The sequence below is a fragment of the Elaeis guineensis genome, chromosome 11 (genome assembly GCF_000442705.2).
Source record: "Elaeis guineensis isolate ETL-2024a chromosome 11, EG11, whole genome shotgun sequence".
Lineage (NCBI taxonomy): Eukaryota > Viridiplantae > Streptophyta > Magnoliopsida > Arecales > Arecaceae > Elaeis > Elaeis guineensis.
Window position 1 is genome coordinate 18384972 of NC_026003.2, and position 20868 is coordinate 18405839.

Here is a 20868-nt window from a genome sequence, read left to right on the forward strand (position 1 = left end):
AGCGCATTCGTGTTGGCGCTTTCTTTTTTTTTTTGACTGGATTCCACCTAGATGGGTTTGTTGATTGGATCAAAAAAGCCTCGTTTGAAATGATATTTTTCAAAAAAAATATCATTAAACTAATATTTTATAATTTTTATATTACTCTAATAAATAAATTAAAATTTATATTAAATAAATAAAAAAAATTTAAATTACATCAATACGTGTAAGGACTCTATATTTTTTTGGGTAAAATCTTCAAGACAGCAAGACAAAGCGACACGAGGAAATCCCGTCCTTCGGTAGAACCGAAGACGGTCCACCCACGGAATCAAATCGCGATCGTAGAAAGAGGCGTCGAACCCAACATCTCCTCCTGATTCAGGATTCAAGCTTCCACCTTTCTCCCTTCCATCTATTCTCTGGCGGCAATGGCGAGAAATATCTGCGACGTCCGACTCCTCCTCTTCGTGGCAGCCACTGCCTTTATATTCATCCAGGTACTCTTTTGCGATCCATATCGCTCTTGGAAATAATCGATTTCATTCAGTGAGCTCAGGCTATTGATTAGAAACTCTTTTCTTTTAAAACCTTTTTACGGTTGTTGATCACTCATGCAATTGTTGCAACTGTTTTCAATTTAAATCTCTTAAACTTTGTTGAGATAGATGTTGGGGTAGATTGATAGATGAGGTAGAAAAGGTTGAGATCATCGCATCGGAGTAAGAAGAATAATACTAGTGACTTTGGGTTTTTCATGTTTCATGCGTTTAGGATGTCCAACCGAACCATGATTTAGTGCTCGAATTTGGTCGGGTTGTCTGTACAAACATCCGTGCATATAGATAGATATTGATAGGGCAAATAGGGATCGCCTTGTTCTTGCTTTTCAAGGTCGCAATTGTCAATTTCTTCTAGGCTACTTGGCATCAATGTTATGGATTGTCGTTGTTGGTGGCCTGTATCTGTGGTTTGGTGACCCATGCCTTTGGCGATCCGCCGCTCCTTCTCTACTGATCCTAGATGGTTGTCACATTCTTCAAATAACCCATTCTCATAGTATCATCTGATGCTAGTAGCTTGTGTCTGCTCCAAAACCAGACTAGAGAATCAAACAGGAGAAGCTATTGACAATGCAATATCATGGAGTCAAAATGATCACATAAGAAAGGAAGATGCACAACATGTTTCTATCTTTCACCTTTTTCTTTTGCCTCATTCTGTTTCTCATCTTTGATGAACTAGTAAAGGCTAGTGAATTGTGAGGACGCTTCTTTATGACTCTCTTATGTCTAAGAGAATGAAAGAGATATAACTTAAACGCACTTCTTTCTTCATAAATCCTGCAACTCTCACAGGGACTCTAGACTATCCTATTCCAGAAAGGCCACATAGAATATTGGATCTAATACCTTACTTGACCTTTTACTGCCACCACTTTAAAGTTTGTTTTGCTTGTTTTTGTAACAGGACCTCAAAAGGCTTGCCAGTTTTACAATCAATCTAGCAAACTCTTGAACAACACCTCTATCATTATAAAATTTCTAGCATAAGGTACCTAATTGAAGTGCAAAATTTTCTTAAAGGCTTTCCACCACTTTCTTCTTGGCTATCACGCTCTTGAACTTCCAATGGTTTAAGACAAACCTTGAGCCTCCACTTGTTTATCACCGTAAAAAGAGAGCTTGTTTTCATTTAGCAGAAAGTTGGTTCTACTTATATGTGTGTTCTCTTCTTGAGATAAATTTACTAGAAGAAAGTGTTAAATGACTTTTTTTTCACCATTGGTCGCTATCAACATCTTTTGCTATCTACTCAACCACCATAGTCAAAGATCTTGTGCCCTATGCTGAAATTTGCAATAACTTATATTTTGTTGTCAAGAATATAAATTTTAATAGTTGAACCTACTGTTAGACCAAGTAGCCACAGGATGTGTCTATGTTGCCATTTTCCCTTTAACACCACTTGTTAAATTCTCATTGATTTGAATATCTTAAATCCTAAGCTCATCTTGGACCTGTACTGACCTAACAAAGAAGAAAATGCTTGCTGGGAGAAAAGCATCCATAGTCTGCATGATAGACAAGGATATATTACTTCGTGCTAAATTAGCTTACCTCCATAAGAAAGGGTGATCGAGAGAACTACCATGAGCATGTCAATTATTTCAACAGATCCCTTGTATTAAACAATTTTGGAAAATATTAGGTATAACCTCTTCCAATATAAGGATTTAATAGCACAAAACTCCTTATATGGAAGAAATGATCGCCTCTCCTCCCCTTGCAGGTTGTCTTCTTAGTTGACATTGCAAATTTTATGGTTGCTAAAATTTAGCAAGTTGTGTTTCTGTGATCTCATAATCCATTCCATATATAATTTTGTTTGGTGATCTGAAGGAGTTAGTTAAGAATTATAAGTCCTAATGCCATCCAAAAATAATCTAAAATAATAGTTGTTGATTTTGTTTATTTAGAGGAATTTTCACTCCTTATATTTTCGATTTTCTGTTATTGAAACTCAGTAAATTACAAAAATAGCTTAACTGATAGAAGAAAATGCCATTTGCATGGTGTCTGAGGTAGCTGACATTGATAATGCATGAAAAGTCTTCTTCCCTGTCCGATCATTGATTTCTAGCTTGTGATCGTTCCTACCAAGTCCTTAGCACATTCAATGCACATGAGACTTGGTATGGATGGTTGGGATGCCCCATTTTGATTTAATATTTTCTAATTGTGATCAAATTGATTTGATATATACACTCCTAGAGGTGCACTTTTTCTTTCGTTTCTTTAAGAGTAAGACCTGAATATTGTGAATGTGCAATTTAATATGGGAGTTATTATTAGTGAAGTGGAGTCACGTGAATGGCTAATGTGGGGCCTTACTCAGTTATGCACACACACTTGCATGTATGAATGTATGTATATAACTATGTTTCAATAAGTTTCTCACCTATTTTGATTTTTCAAACTTGTCCTCTTGTGTTACATATAAAATTGCAATTTCCTAAAGTAAATTGACGTCATAATTTATTTTGATAACGTGATTTTACAATGAAAACCACAGGCTAAGGCTTGTTGTTTACTATTTATGTGCCTGTCTATGCAAGGCATATGCTTCTCCCTTAAGATTGCCTTTCCTACAATCCTGAGGGCTCTCTTAAAGTGTCCTGTCTTGAGGAATGAGACCCGGCTTGTGTTAGAGACAAGCCCTTTTTACTTGACAGATAAATGGTAACTTAAAATAACTGGTAGATTATGGACTAAAGTTGCAGTTCGAAATTTGAAAGGACAAACACCAACAGGATGGGCTGAATATTCAGTTGTTTTCGACTATTTATGTGAAGGGTTTGAGTTCCTTTGTTGCAAAAATTATCTTAAGTAATGCATACTTGTGGAACACTTTTTCTCTTTGACGATGTTGTTTATTTTTTTTTTTTAACCTACTTTTTAGTTCTCAAACTGCTAGATATTTCTACCACAATTCCATCTGATATTATTTAAACTTAGATGATTTATACACATTGTGCCATTTAAATTAAAGTAACTAACAAAGCTAGGCCTTTCCTATTTTTACCATTTGAGCATAGAGAAAAAGTTTATTTACGAAAATAATTTTATAATTGAATTCTATATGCTTATCAAGTTAGTTGCAAACCAATTCAATTTTGTTAGGTGCTTCTACATCCTATCATTTTTTAAGATAACATCTTGACCGCATTCACTCCTGAATATCTCCCATGCTTGCTTTAGCTTCATCGAACTGTAGTCTGGCGTTGACACTCAAAACTGGTTGAAGTCAATAGCCAAGAGTGAGAATCTAGGACTATCCTCCTGTACAAAGTTTCTGTCATTTCCCTGATCAAGTCATACTTTGATTCCCATCTTCAACAAGTATAATTCCAGTTAACCTGCCAATTCACTTCTATATGATTCATAGTGAATCTTTTAGAATTTACTCTAGAGGCTTGTGAATAGAAGACTAGTGTGGATTCAAATTAAAACAAAACTCTGTGATAGAATAACATTGGGACACCCTGCTGAATGTCCAGAAATAGTTTCCATAAGAAACACATCTGTTGAAGTAGCAAGTTCATGTACTCCAGCTGACTGGCCAATTGTCAACTAATTAAGACTACTAAGGCCTAGAAAGAAGCAAAAATATTTTAGGCATTTGCTGGTTTGTTTTCCTAGTTTCTTTGAAATATTTAGAAAGGTAATTCCTGCATCAAGAAAATAAAAGAATCTCCATGAAACATGTGCCATGAATTATTTCATGTTTCAGTTCTTAGAATTATGTTTGGGCAACAATATTACTTGGCCACTATATTTCTATTCATCATTCTGGGTATTAGATTTGGTCTTGATTTTAGTTCTGGCAGTCTCTCCAATATTTCTGTAGCTCTTTGTGAAATAATCCACATGATGAGCTCTCATGAGTTGATGGCTTCCCTGCATGTTTCCATGGAGCTCTTCCATTATTGATTTGCTTGTTCTTGTTACTGGTTAACCTTCTATCTCATTGTTTTCCCTTTCATTATCACATTTCCAATTCTTATGAATCCAAATTCAGTGAGGCGATTTGAAGAAGCTTTGAGTTTATTCTACTATTAACGACATCTTTTCTTTAATCCCTTTTTGCATTTCCAGCTCTCTTAACTAATTTCTTGATTTGATGTACCTGGTCTCAATAGCTTTGATAAAATAGTTGATCTTTTCCTGTCTGGAGTTTAACATCTTTACAAATAGATTTTGTATCTTCAGCAAATGTATTGTTGCTATTGTTATACCTCTTGAAATGAACCACCAGATTATAGGATAATCATTTGGATACCTTATAATGAACAGTGTATTTTTATGTGATGGAAATTCTGAAGGAGAAACATTTGAATCTTTTCGTTGTTGTCTTAGAAAGATAGATCTGAGTTGGGCCCATTTTGCATTTGAAATGTGTTTGTTGATAATAAATTGCTTTGTTTGGAAGCTTCCTTTTTTCTTTATGCTTTTTCTCTTTGCAGTTTTCATGAGGCCATCTGCATCTGCTTTCTAGATTGGTGACGGTCATTCTGCACACCAACTTATTATTGACTACACTTTATGTTTTTTTAGGGACATTTAGTTATTGGTAATGGTGAAAACCATGGCTCTGGAAAAAGTTTATCTAGAGTTATAAATTCATTCAGACATGAACATCTGACTAGTCTATACTTGTCCATATGTTTCATTGGGTTAATTTGTTGGACCACTAGATAATGTAGAGAAGCACTAAAGATATTGCAACATAAACTGATTCTTTTATTTTCATAAATGGCATGGATAATGACTTACCACCATCTTCTTAAAACATATGTAATGGTCAATTTTGTCTTTATATATGCATTCTTGCTTCATGTACATGATGAAGCATGCCCAATTACAAGCTTCTCATAATGCATTCTACCATCTAATATGATTCATTCTTTATCTGGCTATTTCATTTCTAGATGCGCCTTTTTGCAACACAGTCTGAGTATGCAGATCGCCTAGCTTCTGCTGTATGTAGTTGACCATCTCAATCTTTGCTTTTTTCTTTTCTTTTCAAACATGCTATTTGCATGCACATGCATATTACATAAGTATTCATGTATCTGTGGTTAGATATTGTATGTTAATAATTTATATATTTAAAAAATTCATATTTCATTCTTTTCTTCATCAAGTGATATACCATTTATTCAATTTTATTACAATAATATTCATGTTTGTTGGCATTATATGATTTTTTTAAAGATATCCTAAATTTATTTAGTAACTCAGAACTGTGGCATCAAAGGTTAATAAGTTGTATGTATAATCATGATAACTGAATGTTAATGTTATATTCATTTGTAGGGAAGTGTAATAAATTATATATTATGAATGCCTGCCTATTTAAATATTCCTTTTGTGGATTTAATCAAATATACATGTTAGCGAAAGAGGCAGTCTTTATGAAGTTGAAAGTGGAGGATTAAATGGTATGTCCTAACTAAGGTACAAGATTGTTGAGGAATCTTGCAATGCTTAATCAAGTTATGAGGTTAATGACCTATTAAATTTACAAAACAAGTGATAGTTATACCAGAATACAAACGAACATAATTATTAGCATGCCTATTTTATGCACAATATGTCTGTATTTACTATTTATGCACATATCCATTCCTCTCAAAGTTAAGCAGATCATACATTTAGGATTTGGGAAGAAAAGTAAGCTGTCATGGTGTTGGACTTAATGGAAAGAACTCATAACGTTGATAAAACTTGTGGTATGGAGTGTTACAACATGCATGAATGAATAAAATAAGGATAAATATATAATAATATTATTATTATTATTATTTGCTTGGTACACTCCTGAAACCCCCAAAGGATCTGAAAAATGAAGAATGACCATTCATCCTGTCTAGAAGTCGAATAACAATTTTTTTTCTTTCAAGCAAATGGTGACGCCGACAAACACAACATCATTACTTGCTGTGTCAACCAATGTTGGAATCTTTCAGAAGTTGGAATTCCTGTTGCATTGCAAGCTCCACTATGTGAACCACATATACTAAATGGTAACTTTGTCTTTTCTATTTTGATAATTTAGATGGCAATTGTGGAAATGCTAAAGAATGTCTTTAGGGCACAAGCAGAAAATAATATGTTCATGAATGCATGATATGCGGTCACAGTCTTGCTGTCTCACTTGATCAAGAAATATGCAATACATTGTGAAAATTGCATATTAGGATTCAATGTAAATTCAGCGCATCTAAAATCACCCCATATTTTGGGTGATAGTAAGGTATGCGGTACTAGTACGAGCACCAATACTAGTTTGCTAAAGGTATGGTACCATCTTGTGCCATTCTAATGCGTATTGACAAAGGAAAACCGGAGGGGGAGGGGGAGGGGGAGGGGGAGAGGGGTGGAGGACCGAAAGCCCTCATTAGTCCTCCTCCATATGGGGTTCCCCTATTTTGAATGAAATAAGGGGGCTTTTTCTTATTTTTTTGATTTAAAACTGAGGGCTTTGCAGACTTTAGTTTAAATTGTGCGGATAAAAAGGGCCCCCTTGTTTCGATAGAAACAGGGGAACCCGCATGGAGGAGGCCCAACAAGAGATTCTATCCCTTCTCTCCCTCTCTCTGTCTCCCTCCCTTTTCCTTTTCCTCTCTCTCTTGCTCTTTTCCTCTGTCTCTTTCTCCCTTTCTCCAGATTTGTCAGATTTCTCAAATCGAGGGGTGAAAGCATGTGCTAGTCCGCCCTCGGTATGGCTTGGTATGCTCCAAAACTAGGTGATTTGGGGCAATACAACATTTTTTGGGTGACACAAATTGCTAAGTCAAGATAAAGTGATTTGGGTACATAATATGAGACTTCATAAATCAAGGCTTTAAGTGGAGGTCCGTGCTGGTTGGCGCATTCCATATTTTTAGTGCCCTCGCATATTGCACATCAGCACGAGGCATGCAGGCATGTTAAAGTACCCTACATATTATATAATATCGAACCATAGAGCCTTGTATCAAATCATGTTGTTTTGATATGATTTATCGCAGCTCAATATTGATCAATATTGAGCTAAAAAGGTTAGGTTCTTTCATTTTTGCATTTGCGATTTCATTGCCTTGGAGAGGGTGTGGAAGGTTGTTTGTTGGCTTTGAAAAGCCTATAACTTATAGGAAGACAATTGAAAAGAACTTATGCACATGAACACTATATAAGAGGAAATGTCAAAGATTGCCGACTTGGAACCGGACTCCATGTCGGCCGATCATGGTACGAGTTGGTACGATCCTGTACTGGACCGTACCGAGTCCGAACCAATATGGAAATGAAGGATGAACCAAGAAGAAAAAGAAAGAGAGGGGGATGGAGGGAAGGAAAGGGAGGCTAGTGGAGATGCTGGTGGTGGCCATCGGAGGGCCGTCGAGGCCTCCCGGGCTCTACAGTCCTCTGCGAGAGAAAATGCGAGAAGAGAGGGATAGAGAGAGGGGAAGGGAGAGAAGAGGAGGGAGCGAAAGGCAGCGGGGAGGCTATCGGATGGCCATCATGACCAACGGATGGCCCAAAATAGCCCTGTGGCCGTTGCAGGTTTGAAACAAGGATTCGTTCTTGTTTCGTCGTGCTTTTTAAAAAATCCGATATACAGTGAAGCTAGCAATGGGTTTGCCAGCTTTAGTTCTCTCCCTTCCCCTCTCTTTCTCTTTGCATCTCGTGGAGGATTGGAATCCTTGGAGGCCTCAGTGGCCCTCCGACGGACTCGACGGGCCATTGCAGGCCATTGTCGGTCTTTTTCTTTTCTTTCCTCTCCTCCTCTCTCTATATCTTCCTCTCTTTCCTTCTCCCTTGCTCCGTCTTTGTTGGCATTTTGAATCGAGCGCTCGTACCACACTGGTTAGCCATTGGTACGGTTTGGCATGCCCTGAACCGCCTGAGGTTCGGCGCACCCTGGAAATGTACTTGAAATATTCCATATAAATAACGAACGGTGTCATTTGAGTTCAATAAATATTCTAATATTTATATTCCATCAAAATAAGAAGGGCAACAACAAATTCTATATTTTTAGGTTTGGGCCAAAAATAGTGACTTTGAAATGTTAGAACTCAGAAGATCTAGAATTTAAGGATTGGGCCAAAATCACGACTTTTAAATATTATAAGATTTCTCAGACCTTAAAAGCTTTTAAGTATTACTAAATCCAAGCCTTGCCAAAACTCAAAAAGTCCAGGCAAGAAAAGTCCTATATTTTAGGCTTCAATTTTTTTTTTCCATGTAATGTGCCAATAACAAGTGCATAAGGCTTTGTTGTGTAAGTTTTATAGCAATTCCAATGCATTTTTGTGATGTCATATTAGCTTGAACCACACATTGTATGGTGTTCAACATACATTCTTACCTACATTGCTGATTGTATGACGTTGTAGCCAGTAGGGGTTCATAATATTGTTGACAATTCATGGAACAAATCTCAACTAAAGCAAACAAAAGTTTAATGCTTCTACATTTTTAAATCTCATGGGATAAAGGTGTCCTAGTTTCTCTATGGAACGGCACATCCCGCTGTCTTATCCCATCCCGATAGTTGTCCTGTTCATGCATCCTGATGGATGTCCTCTATCTTTCTCCCCTTTATTTCTGTTTTTCTTTTCCTCTTTCTTCCTTCTTTTCTTTCTTTTCCTCTATCTTCCTTCCTTTCTTTTCCTTTTCTTTCCTTTTCTTCTCCCTTCCTTTCTTTTTTTTATTTTTCTTTTTCTTTATCTTTCCTTCCTTTCCTTCTTTCCTCTTTCTTCTTCTCTCCCTGCATAGATGGGTTTCAGAGTCCCAAGCCTGTCTTGTCTCGCTTTCTCATAGAAATAGGATGGGATGTTTGGGATGCCCTCCATCCCATCGGGATGTAAAACCTTGAATGTATCAAAGTTAAAAAAAACACAAAAGAATTCCGTGCCCATGTGTTAACATGTGTGCTAGTGCCACTCTGCTTATGCTCACCATATGCCAATCTTTGTATGTGTCATCACGAGATGGCATAGCATGTGTTATGCTAGTTCTTTGTTGGCAAATGCCATGGTAATGGTTCTTGCATCCTTGTTTTGAAGAATGCACATTCTGTAATCAGGGTAGTGCAATATTGATGAACAAAGTAATAGTTAACCTTTCTGTGATTAACTTGTCTGTGAAAGACTGAATTATTGGCGTATAAATAGCACTCTATATATCACCTTTAGCAACTTATGTGAAGTGTCAGAGCTACTCATTTCTCTATCAGGATGCTAAATCGAAATGGCCTTAATGGTGGTGTCAACCATGGAATTATAGTTTCATCAATTGAAGAAAAGAAGATCTCTCTCTCTCTCTCTCTCTCTCTCTCTCTCTCTTTCTCTCTCTATCTATCTATCTATCTCAGAGTAACCAAGAAGCACATATTAGAGTATCAGAGAATGGTGATCCATAGCATCAGTAGCTAAATCTGCTTTGAGGTTTAAGCTTGAAGTTAGAGGTAAGTAGCCATGCATGTGAAATAGTACCTTGTTGCTAGTGAAACCTTTTTGAAATTGCTGAATGAGCAGAGCACATGGCGAAATAGATAATTCAAGTAAAATTAGATTGTGACAGGGTAAAGAAGGCTGTTAACAAGCTGATAATAATAGGTGACTAATGCATTCATAGATAATTTGGTGATACTTGATGAAGCTTAATGAGAGGAGATGCATTTTGATCGTCCATTGCAAGCTTGAAAAATAGGATCTACATGTATTTCTAGTTACATGCTAAATTTCCATTGCTTTTTTTTTATCGTGCAAGCTTAAGGCCAACGAAACAATGAAGATCCAGGTATATCATGGGGGATGTTTGAAACACCTCTTGTTGGACTGCATGTTTTGCATTTTATTGGCATGGATGATGATGATTATGGGCATTCTGAATGAAATGAGTTGACCATGGGGTGGGGTGCTTGACAAAGATGATAGATCTGCTAGGGGTGATGAGAAACTTGGAGGTGGTTACATTTACCTTCTGAAGGTCCTTGACAGGAAACATGTTCTTAAAGAGTAGCTGACAAGTACCTTTCGTGAATTTTGGTAACATCAGTAAATGCATGAAAGATGGTCATCTTGGAACCATGGGTCACCAAACATGGCTTATATGCTCCCTTGAATCATTTGAAAAGTCTTAATTTTATAGGCCAATGATAGGGACTTCTGTTGAGTTAAAAAGGTACAAGGTCCCATGGTGGACTCACCAAGGGTCATCAAACATTATGTGTTGTTGCCACTCAAAGGAGGATTTGTAGCTTTATAATAGTCATTAAGTTTCTGATGGGTGTTAATGGCTGATGAAACAATTGATGGTTGAAAGAGTCATAGTTTAAGGTAGCAAAGGCATGATGGTTTATAGGCAAAAAAAAAAAAAAAAAAGAAGTGTAGATGAAGAAAATGAAAACAAAAGAATCAAAGAGATGCAGAAAGTGGGGGGGATCACTTTAGCCAGAAGCCATGAATAACTATTTTTCTCCCACATGTTCAGCCAAAAGGCTAGTATATTACAAATTATTTTTTAATAAGTGTACAATTGGATCCCTGTAGACAACTTGTAACAAATCCATTGCCAGACAGTCTTCCCAGTACTTTACATTTTCTTTGCTTATGGCCTTGCTTGCTCATCAATCTGCAGTTGTATTAGTTTCTTTTGAAAATGTAAAGTACTATTTGTTAGTAGATGATCTAAGGCTTTATTTTCCCTCTCTCCAATGAGGAGACTGTAATTATTCAGCAATTATAGACTCATGAATTTAACTCTGATGCCCTGTGATATTGTAGGGATCCAGTGACACCCTTTTGTGATTGGTGGCATGTAGGCTTCTAGATTTTAACAATAGTTTGTTAGATGATGTAGGTGTACAGGTGATGGTGTTGTCACCAGTGAGATGGGTGTAAGGACCTGTTTTGAAAAACAGATATGGGCTTTGTCATGCCCCCGACCTTAGATTCATGTTATGAGGGAATGAGCAGCCGCTGCATAAGAGAATTGACCCTATAAGCATGCAGGGCATTCTACCTATCAAGTAATTCAAAATAATCCAAGAAATAACATACTTCATGAACAAGTAGTTGTGCTTATCAGAAATAACTAACCGTTACGGCTATATTTCAGAAGAATCAGAACTTTTGTATTTAAATCATTTATATGTCATCCACATATATAACCCATTAACATACGCCAACTGATCCAAGAAACTGTCTACCAACTACAAGTCGGCCTTGCCTTTATATACATACACCAAAATGCCAATATATGCTCTCAAAATTTGATTCCCTGGATCTGAAAAATATATGTGAAGGTTATAAGCTTCATGGCTTAGTAAGTGAAAAATCCTCTTTACAAATTAAATCAAATTAAATTATATAATGCAGCTAATCAAATCATATAAATATGAAACATCTGTACAAGTAACTATATGACAATCAGTTTTGACAATATTCGTATCCTAACATGATACACTTAATCTTTTCAATGCTATACACAAAATGAATGGATCATTGAAATCAAAGTAAGATAGATTATCCGAGTCTCAAGATCATACCATGCATATATTCATATACTGATACATAAATCTATTCACACATTTGTACTTGGGCACCCAATTCCAATTTTCTATTCTACAGTCAATGACTATGGCTGCATTTAACCCCTACAACATAGGTCATACCACACTTACGCCTGTGGTAGGATTGCTACATTTAATCCCTGTAGTTTCAGTTCTCAATTTGAATAACAATCACCACACTTAACCCTTGCTGCATAGGTCATGCCATGCTTATCCCTGTGGTGGGGTTGCCACAAACATCCCCTATGGCAGGGTCATGCCATGTTTACCCCACCTATGGCAGGGTCATGCCATGTTTACCCCCATGGTGGGATTGCCACACTTACCCCAGTGAGGCACGTAATCAAGTCCGATTCCTTTATGCAGTCATGTTGAGAGTTAAGTTGATACATACATACATACATATGTATGTGCAGGATTTTCTGTACCATGCGAACCGGCTAGTACATCTTGTACTGTATTGGACCGGCGGGAACCAGCACGGTTCAGCCGGTTCAATCAGTATACCGATGGAGGGAGAGGGAAAGTGAGAAAGAGAGACAGAGAGGAGGAGAGGGAGGAAATCCCCGGCGATCGGAGGCCGGTGGTGGCCCGTTGCGGCTGTCAGAGGGCTTCCACGCCCGGTTATCGCCCGATAGGGAAAGTGCGGCGGTATTAGGCTGAGAGCGAGGGTATTCGGCTGAGAGAGAGAGAGAGAGTGATTTCGGTTCTGAGTGGTAGAGGCCCTTTCTTTCTTTTCCTTCCATTCCTTCTATGCTATCTTCTCCAGACATTTCTTTCCCTTCCACCAATCACATCCAAGCTTCTTCCTTCTCCCTCTTCACACATCATCTTCCATAAGGCATTCTCCCATCTCCTTTTGACTTTTTCCCTCATATCTCAATCTCATTCACTCCATGTTCTTCTCTGATGGTCTTCCATAAGGCATTCTCTCATCTCCTTTAGACTTTTCCCCTCATATCTCACTCTCATTCACTCCACGTTCTTCTCTTTACACCATCAGACATTCTCATTTCCATGCTTTAGTCCTTTAACTCCATCCAAACCTCCTTTAAACTCTACCATTAAGCCATCTTCTTCCCACGTTTCTCCATCCACTAAGTGATCCACTTTCCTTTTCTTTCCTCCACTACTTCCATTCTCTTCATCCATCATCACCTTCTTTCCACCTCATCTCTTCCATCAAACCTTCCTCAGAATCCTTCTTCCATCTTGTTATTCTGCCATTAAGCTACGTAAGCCATGTAAGCATTGTAAATGGTGTGTGATTATCATGTATTAGTGTATATTAGCTTGTATGGTGTGAAGTTAGTGTATGTAAAGCTTGATTAGTGTACATAAAGCTTGTACGGTTTGTATTTCAGCTTCTACAAACCCTATATAAGTGTGCTTTTGTAAATAAAGCTCGTTTTTCCTTCATATTACTGTTCATATTATTGTACAGTACTGTAGCTAATTACTGTAGTATATGCACTGTACAGTACTGTAGTAGAAATCACTGGTCAGTATTGCAGCGCATTGTAGCATATTACTATAGCATGAGGGTAAACCACCCGAATGCTACTAAAGGTTGTGCTATAAATAAACAGTACAATCTTAAGGATAAACAACCCCAAGGTTGGTAGAAATTGTTCCGTAAACAGTGGTACAATCAGGGTAAATAACCCAAATACCATATATAGGTATGTATGTATACGTATATACATACATACATACATATATATATCTAAATATATGTATATATATATGTATGTATATATATATATCTATGTATGTATATATGTATGTATGTATGTGTGTGTATATATATATGTATATATATATGCGTGCGTGCGTGCGTATGTATATGTATATATATATTTGTATATATATATATATGTGTGTGTGTGTGTGTGTGTGTTGTGTAGGATCTCGGTACTTATCGTTGCAGCAAGAAGCAAGAAAGAAGAAATAAACAGGACATACAATCAATTTACGTGGTTCGGCCCAAGTGCCTACATCCATGGGACATGCAAGGCTTCATTTCTGAGAAAGAATAAAGTACAGAGGAGATACAATCTCAACTCTCAACCCTCTCTCTCAACCTCGAAGCACTCACCCATACAATGCTCTCAAATTAATCCCAAGAGGGCTCTCTCATAGTCTACAGTACCAGGATCCTCAACACCTCTGGATACTTCCTGTGAGACTCTCAGCCGTTACATCATGCCCCAGCTTGTCTCTACCCTTACAGCCACTCTACAGGCCGTCCTCAAGACATTCCCGACTGTCTGATGCCTCTGGCACTCTTTGAGACCTACTGACGATCTTCCTGAGATACCTTTCTCGGCACTGCACCGTTATCGAGCCTCTCTCAGCCTCATGCCACCAAGGATGCGCTACTGCATGCTCAGCGCTCCTTGCCTCGGCCTTTGCGTCACCCTATTGAGATTCCGAAGCTTTTGAGACCCTTTGTTCCTCAGGCCATCGGCCTTCTTATAAGGCCCAAACCCAAACCCTAGTGAATACGCCATTCGATCCATACTGCAAGACTTCTCCGCCATCAGATCACGTATCTTGTAGCTCGATCAAGCCTCCCAATCATCCAGATCATGATCAGGACCTCCCAGAGCCATTGGATCACATGCAGGATCATCCCTCATCCGTCTAATCGTGCAAATACCCAGGGAATCGCTTGAGAAACCACTTCGATCCATCGTGGACCGTGAGAACCGCAGGAAAAGCGTTCTTGCGGTCCACGTGGCTCTCCATGCACCTGTCGGTCCACTATGGACCGGCCAATGCTCTTGGACAGTGTGCATGCTCGTGGGCTGTGGCCTGCGGCCTGCGGCCGGCCTGCGTGCCCGCACTGTCGGGTTCGACCTGCGCAGCTGCCGGCCTCTGTCGGCCTGAGGGCCCCTCCAACTCCTTTTCGGACTTCTTTCGCGCGTATCTTGGCTGTCTAGACTTTGTTTGGACTGTTTTTGGGCTCGTTGGACTCTGTTCGTCATCCTGAACTTTGTTTTGGGCTTACTGTGGACCGAATCTCGAGGCGCCAGATTCCAACAATATGTATATATATATATATATATATGTATATGTATATATAATATATATTTGTGTATATATATGCATATATATATATATATATATATATATCTATATATGTGTATGTATATGTGTGTGTGTGTGTGTGTGTATATATATATGTATGTATGTATATGTGTGTGTGTGTGTATATATATATACGTGTATGTATATGTATGTATGTATATGTATGTATGTATGTATCTATATATGTGTATGTATGTATCTATATATATGTATATGTATGTATCTATATATATATATATATATATGTATGTATGCATACACACATATATATATATATATATATGTATATATATATATATATATGTATATATATATATATATATATATATATATAGAGGAAGCGTATCAAGTGAGAGAAGTGGCTTAATGTGAGAGGAGGTGAGAGGACATAATAATAATCCTTGGATCTACATCAATGGTTCAGATGAGAACGCGGTTGTCCAAACTACCCAAATACCCCTAGGGTTTATCCATTCCGCACGGCGTTCGTCTGAACCGTTGATGTGGATCTAAGGGTTATTATTATATTCTCTCACCTCTCACATTAAGCCACTCCTCTCACTTGATACGCTCCCTATATATATATATATATACACATACATAAATCCAAACTTCTTTTCTTTTATGATGTCATATTGAATTTTAGAATTAAATATTTAACAACATCGATTTGCATGCTTGATTCATGATGATGATTTGATCATGCAACTAATTAACAGAAATATAATAATAAATTAGATCTCACATATTCACAAATTTCCTATTCAATTTACTTAAGTCATGGTAATAATTTACATAATTACATCAGATAATATTATAAAGCATAAATGTTATTTACATTGCCAATGCCGGGAACTCGCACGATCTGATCACTTCACTAGGGTTTCTTGGAATCTAACCATCCCCAAGTCACACACATATCAAATTAGGGCTACATCCATATTTTCAAAATAATTCTAAAACTTTTCCAAAACTCCAAGATTCTGATTTTTCTAACTCATAGCTGTTATAATTGGAATTGACTATTATTCCAGTGTCAATACAACATCTAGATCATTAACAGTTAGAATGATCCATTGCACGAACCCAATGCAAGTGGGTCCTAGAAAGGTTCCTATTTGGGACCTTCCTCCATACTGGAGTTCCTGACAATTGACCAACAATCATGGTTCTTTTTCTTTTTGTAAAAATTAAAATACCCCCATCTCACATGATTAATTAATTAATGCCTTTGGCTTATGATTTTTTTCTTCTAGGAGGGTGGAACCAGCCCCTTCCTTTCTTGTCTTCTTCATTGGTTCTATAGCATAAAGAGGGAGAAAGAGAACAGAGGGTGGAATGATCCTTGTCTCCTTTTTCCCTTTCATTTGGTTTCCATCACAACGAGAGAGAAAAAAGGGAAGAGAGGGTTGGGACAACCCTCTTCTTCCATTCCTCATCCCGTCTTCCTTTTTTCCCCCTTTGTTCTTTCCATCTAAACAGAAGGGAAAGGAATAGTGGTCACCCCCCAGCTGCCATCCATGGCATGGCCTCTGGCCACCGTAGGAAAGAAGCATCCCTCTATGCTTTTTTTTTTTCGTCTAAGAATCCCAAGGCTCCTTCGGCTTAGAACAAAGGAGAGGGAGAGATGCTGGTGGCTGTCCCTTAGCCACCACCTGTGGTGCAGCCTTTATGACCATTGAGAGAAGGAAGAGAAAGCCTAGGAAGGGTCTTTGGGCGGTGAAATTGCACGTGCCATGCCATCCTTCTATGGTTTTTACTAGGAAGAGAAAAAGACACAAAGAAGAGCCGGGACTTGCATGGCATGAGAAGGGGAGAGGAGCTGCGGACGGCATTGATACAAGGTGGGAGGGAGAGGATTCAAGTACAAGAGAGAGAAGAGACATGAGAGGAAGAAAGAGAGAGTAGCAGCGAGCGAGAGAGAGAGAGAGAGAGAAAGAGAGAGAGGAGGGGAACATCGGCTAGGGTGGGGCAGCCGCGATGAGACAAAAGGGCATGAGAGAGAGTGATAAGCGGTGGGATTGATGGGGAAATTAGAGAAATTAGAGTTTCCATAGAGAGCCCCTTATTCTCCTTTTTCTTCTTCTTCTTCTTTTTACCATGGATCGAGTGCTGTCCCCTTGAGAGCACGCCACAAGTCTGCCTAAGGCAGTGCCTGCACATGGGATAAGCCTGGGCTCCAGTCCAGGGTATCTGGGTCGTGGGCTCGGGTATTCCAGGCTTAAACTACAATGATATGTACTATAATATAGGGGCTGTATAGACACGATTTGGCCACAAGTGCCAGTAACCTTTAGATATGGGTTGATATGAGGTTAGTACAAGAGGCATGCATCAGCCAATATGACTGTACTGATGGTACTTCAAATCTCGGTAAGAATACTTGGATCTTTCATGGTGGGTCTCAAGGACCTTGCTTAGCAATTTTGGGGCTTTGCATAATATAAATTTGGGGAGGAAGCATAAAGTGGATGTAAAATCTCACTAGTGCATGGGACCAATATATTTGCAAGACCTACATCCATGAGAAAAAACACCATTCAAGGTTCAGTTGGCTTGTGGATAATTAACCTTAGGATAATTATGTTTCCTTATGTAGAATTATATTCTTGGAATAAACCTGAATGTTGTCTGGTTGTAGGTTTTTTCCCCTATAGGCAAAATGATGACCTAGGTGACCTTAGACTTATTATTATTTGACCAACATTATTTCGAAGTGACATAAACAAATTAAGTAATTGGAGATGGGATTAACTTTAGAAAAATCATATAACTTTTCTAACTTTTCGATGGAATGGTTATTACCAAGTGTTTAACCCTGTTTGACCAAAGGTACAATTCCAAGTTATCTTGTAGTGCTAAAAGGGCTATCACATTAATGGTGCCATCCCATGCATATCCCTGAACAAACTGGTCCTAAAGGTTCCGAATGTACAAACTCCTGTATGCATAATCAGTAACTGAATGCATTGACTGGTAGCATATTTATCCTACGTACGCATTAATGCATATTTATTTTAATAGTCTACTGTACAATATTTATCACTTGCTTTACCATGAATGTGGCTACTCTCTGATACTTGGACTGTAGTAGATATATATTTATTTCAGACTGGAGTGGATCAGGCGATATGTATGTTTATTTTGATGCCAACTAAAGTTTCTCTAGTGGTTGAACAAACCCATCTCAAGTTTGAATAAAATACTATATTTGATATTCAGGAGGGACATAATCTGCATGGTGTCATATCTTTGCTTTTGTTCAAAATTTTCATATCTTTAGATAACATAGTGTTGGTCAATCAATTTGTAAACAGGTGGAGTCTGAAAGCCAGTGCACAAGTCAGATGAGATTGTTGATTGATCAGATTAGCATACAACAAGGAAAAATTGTTGCCTTAGAAGGTCTATATATGATTTGCAGTAAACTAAAATTTATTATTTATTTTGTCTAGTAGTTTTGCTAGAAGGCATAAATGACGACATTTAAGTTTTGAGGCTTAAGTTTGTCTAGATCAAGGTTTTTGATATCAACATTTGTGTTTTGAAATTCTTGCAAATTTATCTATTTTTATTTATTTCTTGCCATTGAATAACATTAGTAAGTTAAATTCTTGTATGTTGAGTAATGATGTGGATCTTATTTACTGTATAGTATATTCAACTTATTGTTGTATCATATTCAAGATGAACTATAGTGAATATATTTTGTTGCTTTCATGTCTTTAAATTAGTTTTCTAAGTCTTGAAAATTAAATTTTCATACATGTTCTTTTTTAAAATATCTAACCCAAATTAAAACATATTTGGTTATTATAATTTTTTTATATTTGTCATCATGGATGCACAAAGTTTGTTTTCATGCATCTGAAATGTCATGATATTTGATTTGTTCCCCCTTTGACATCTTGTTATCTATCATCGACTCTAAATCAGATCAATTCTTGCCAAAGACCTTTTTTCGTTGGTTCTGGAGTTTCTAGTGAAACTTCAAACTATGCAAAATATTTCTCTCTTATATAAAACATGTAGGCTCTCTATTGCTCGGGAAGGGACAAACTTTGTGATGCCTTGACCTTTCGATCCAGCTACCACCATGATAAGAAACATAACAATGCGAAAAAGAGAAACAAAGAGGAGGACAATATGTCTCCATCTTAATTAGAATTAGTTTGACTATATTAAATATATGCCTCCATCTTAAGCAGAAGTGGTGTCTCCATCTTAAGCAGAAGTAGTGTATAACCATGTGATGCGTAAGGATATAATTTTTTTCCCCCTTTTTTCAATTGTTCTTCAAATGCAATATGGAAATGTAATAAATTATAATATGCCATCTTAAGAAGAGGGCAGTAGTCAAAACTTTAATGATGGCTGAGTAGAAATTCCTGTTATAAATACTAACATCTAAATAGAGAATGGAGAACTCTACATAAGCTCAGGTTTCTTGGAAAAATTCTTGTCATTAACACCGGTGTCATTGATACCGGCCAATGCGGTGCATATGGTGTGGTTTTTTCTCCTTTTCCAACTGTTCTTGAAATTCCGTATAACAATGTAGTAGATAATAGCAAATATAAGGTTTCAATAGCCAGATTTTCTATTTCTCATTAAACAAGAAACCTTAGTGATGGCTGAGTAGAAACTCCCGTCAAATATCTAAATTAATATGTGAATGTTAGTTTAGATAAGTGTAATACTCATATATTTATCTAGATAATATTCTCAAGTATAAATTATATTTATATATAAAAATAATTGATACTCAACAGATATTTATTAGTAAGTGGTCATTAAAAGCTTATCTTCCTCTCGTATTAGTTATAAGAGCCTACTTATATCCAAAATAAAGAACCTGATTAATAACATTTTTAATGTGGGCATCCATGAGGTGAATGAAGAGTGTAGCTTAGTAAGTTTTCATTTCACATTACTAAATATTAGTAAATCTTTTTCATATTCTTTCTTTTCTTTCTTAGTACATTTCCGTCACATAGACATGACTATGATAATTTATTTACTAATTTATAAATCTCTAAATCCGAAGAACATTTTCAACATATCACTAACAATTGTCAATCACCATATGGATATGGGTTTTTGATTCAAATTTTCTTTTCCAAGCAAAGGGCATGCCCAAAAATCAGCTGTTTAAGCTAACTTGTGTCTGGTGTCAGAAGACTTATATAACCAAATGATGTGATGTGACATAGAAAACTATTCAATTCACATGCTATAAACTTATTAGAATATTGGCTCGTGCGATGCACGGGGTACGGTTGTTTCTCCCTTTTTCAACTGTTCTTGAAATGCAATATAGTAATATAACAAATTATAGTAAATTGAAGGCTTTGATTGCCAAATTTTTGTTGTATGTTAAGCAATAAACTTAATGGCTGAGAAGGAACTCTTGTAAAATTTCTAAACTGATATGGTATCTCACTTTAGATAAGTATAATACTTATCTATTTTAGTCAGATGATATTCACAAGTTTCAATTATACTTATCTTAGTTATATAAATATAATTGGTACTTATATGATTGATACTTAATATCGATAATGGTAAGAGTAAGGAAGGCTGAATTGACATCGGTGATGGTACTGGTCACCGGTCGGTATGCTATGGTACTAGTTTGGTATTGATCAATACATGGTACTGTAT

The 20868-nt window shown here is 37.1% G+C and overlaps 1 protein-coding gene across 4 annotated transcripts in view; it reads left to right on the forward strand.

Moving 5' to 3' along the window:
• The first annotated feature begins 252 nt into the window (after positions 1-252).
• Positions 253-20868, forward strand: part of LOC105056496 (alpha-1,3-mannosyl-glycoprotein 2-beta-N-acetylglucosaminyltransferase) — a 66128-nt gene continuing 45512 nt past the window's right edge. The window contains exons 1-4 of one of the 4 annotated variants that reach the window (XM_073245383.1): positions 416-482; positions 5474-5524; positions 6449-6571; positions 18522-18609. In XM_073245383.1, coding sequence (XP_073101484.1) covers positions 6569-6571; positions 18522-18609 — 91 coding nt within the window. In that variant the 5' untranslated portion in view covers positions 416-482; positions 5474-5524; positions 6449-6568. Of the gene's footprint in view, positions 483-5473; positions 5525-6448; positions 6572-18521; positions 18610-20868 lie in introns of all 4 variants that reach the window. The other 3 variants (XM_073245381.1, XM_073245379.1, XM_073245382.1) reach the window with 3 other exon arrangements.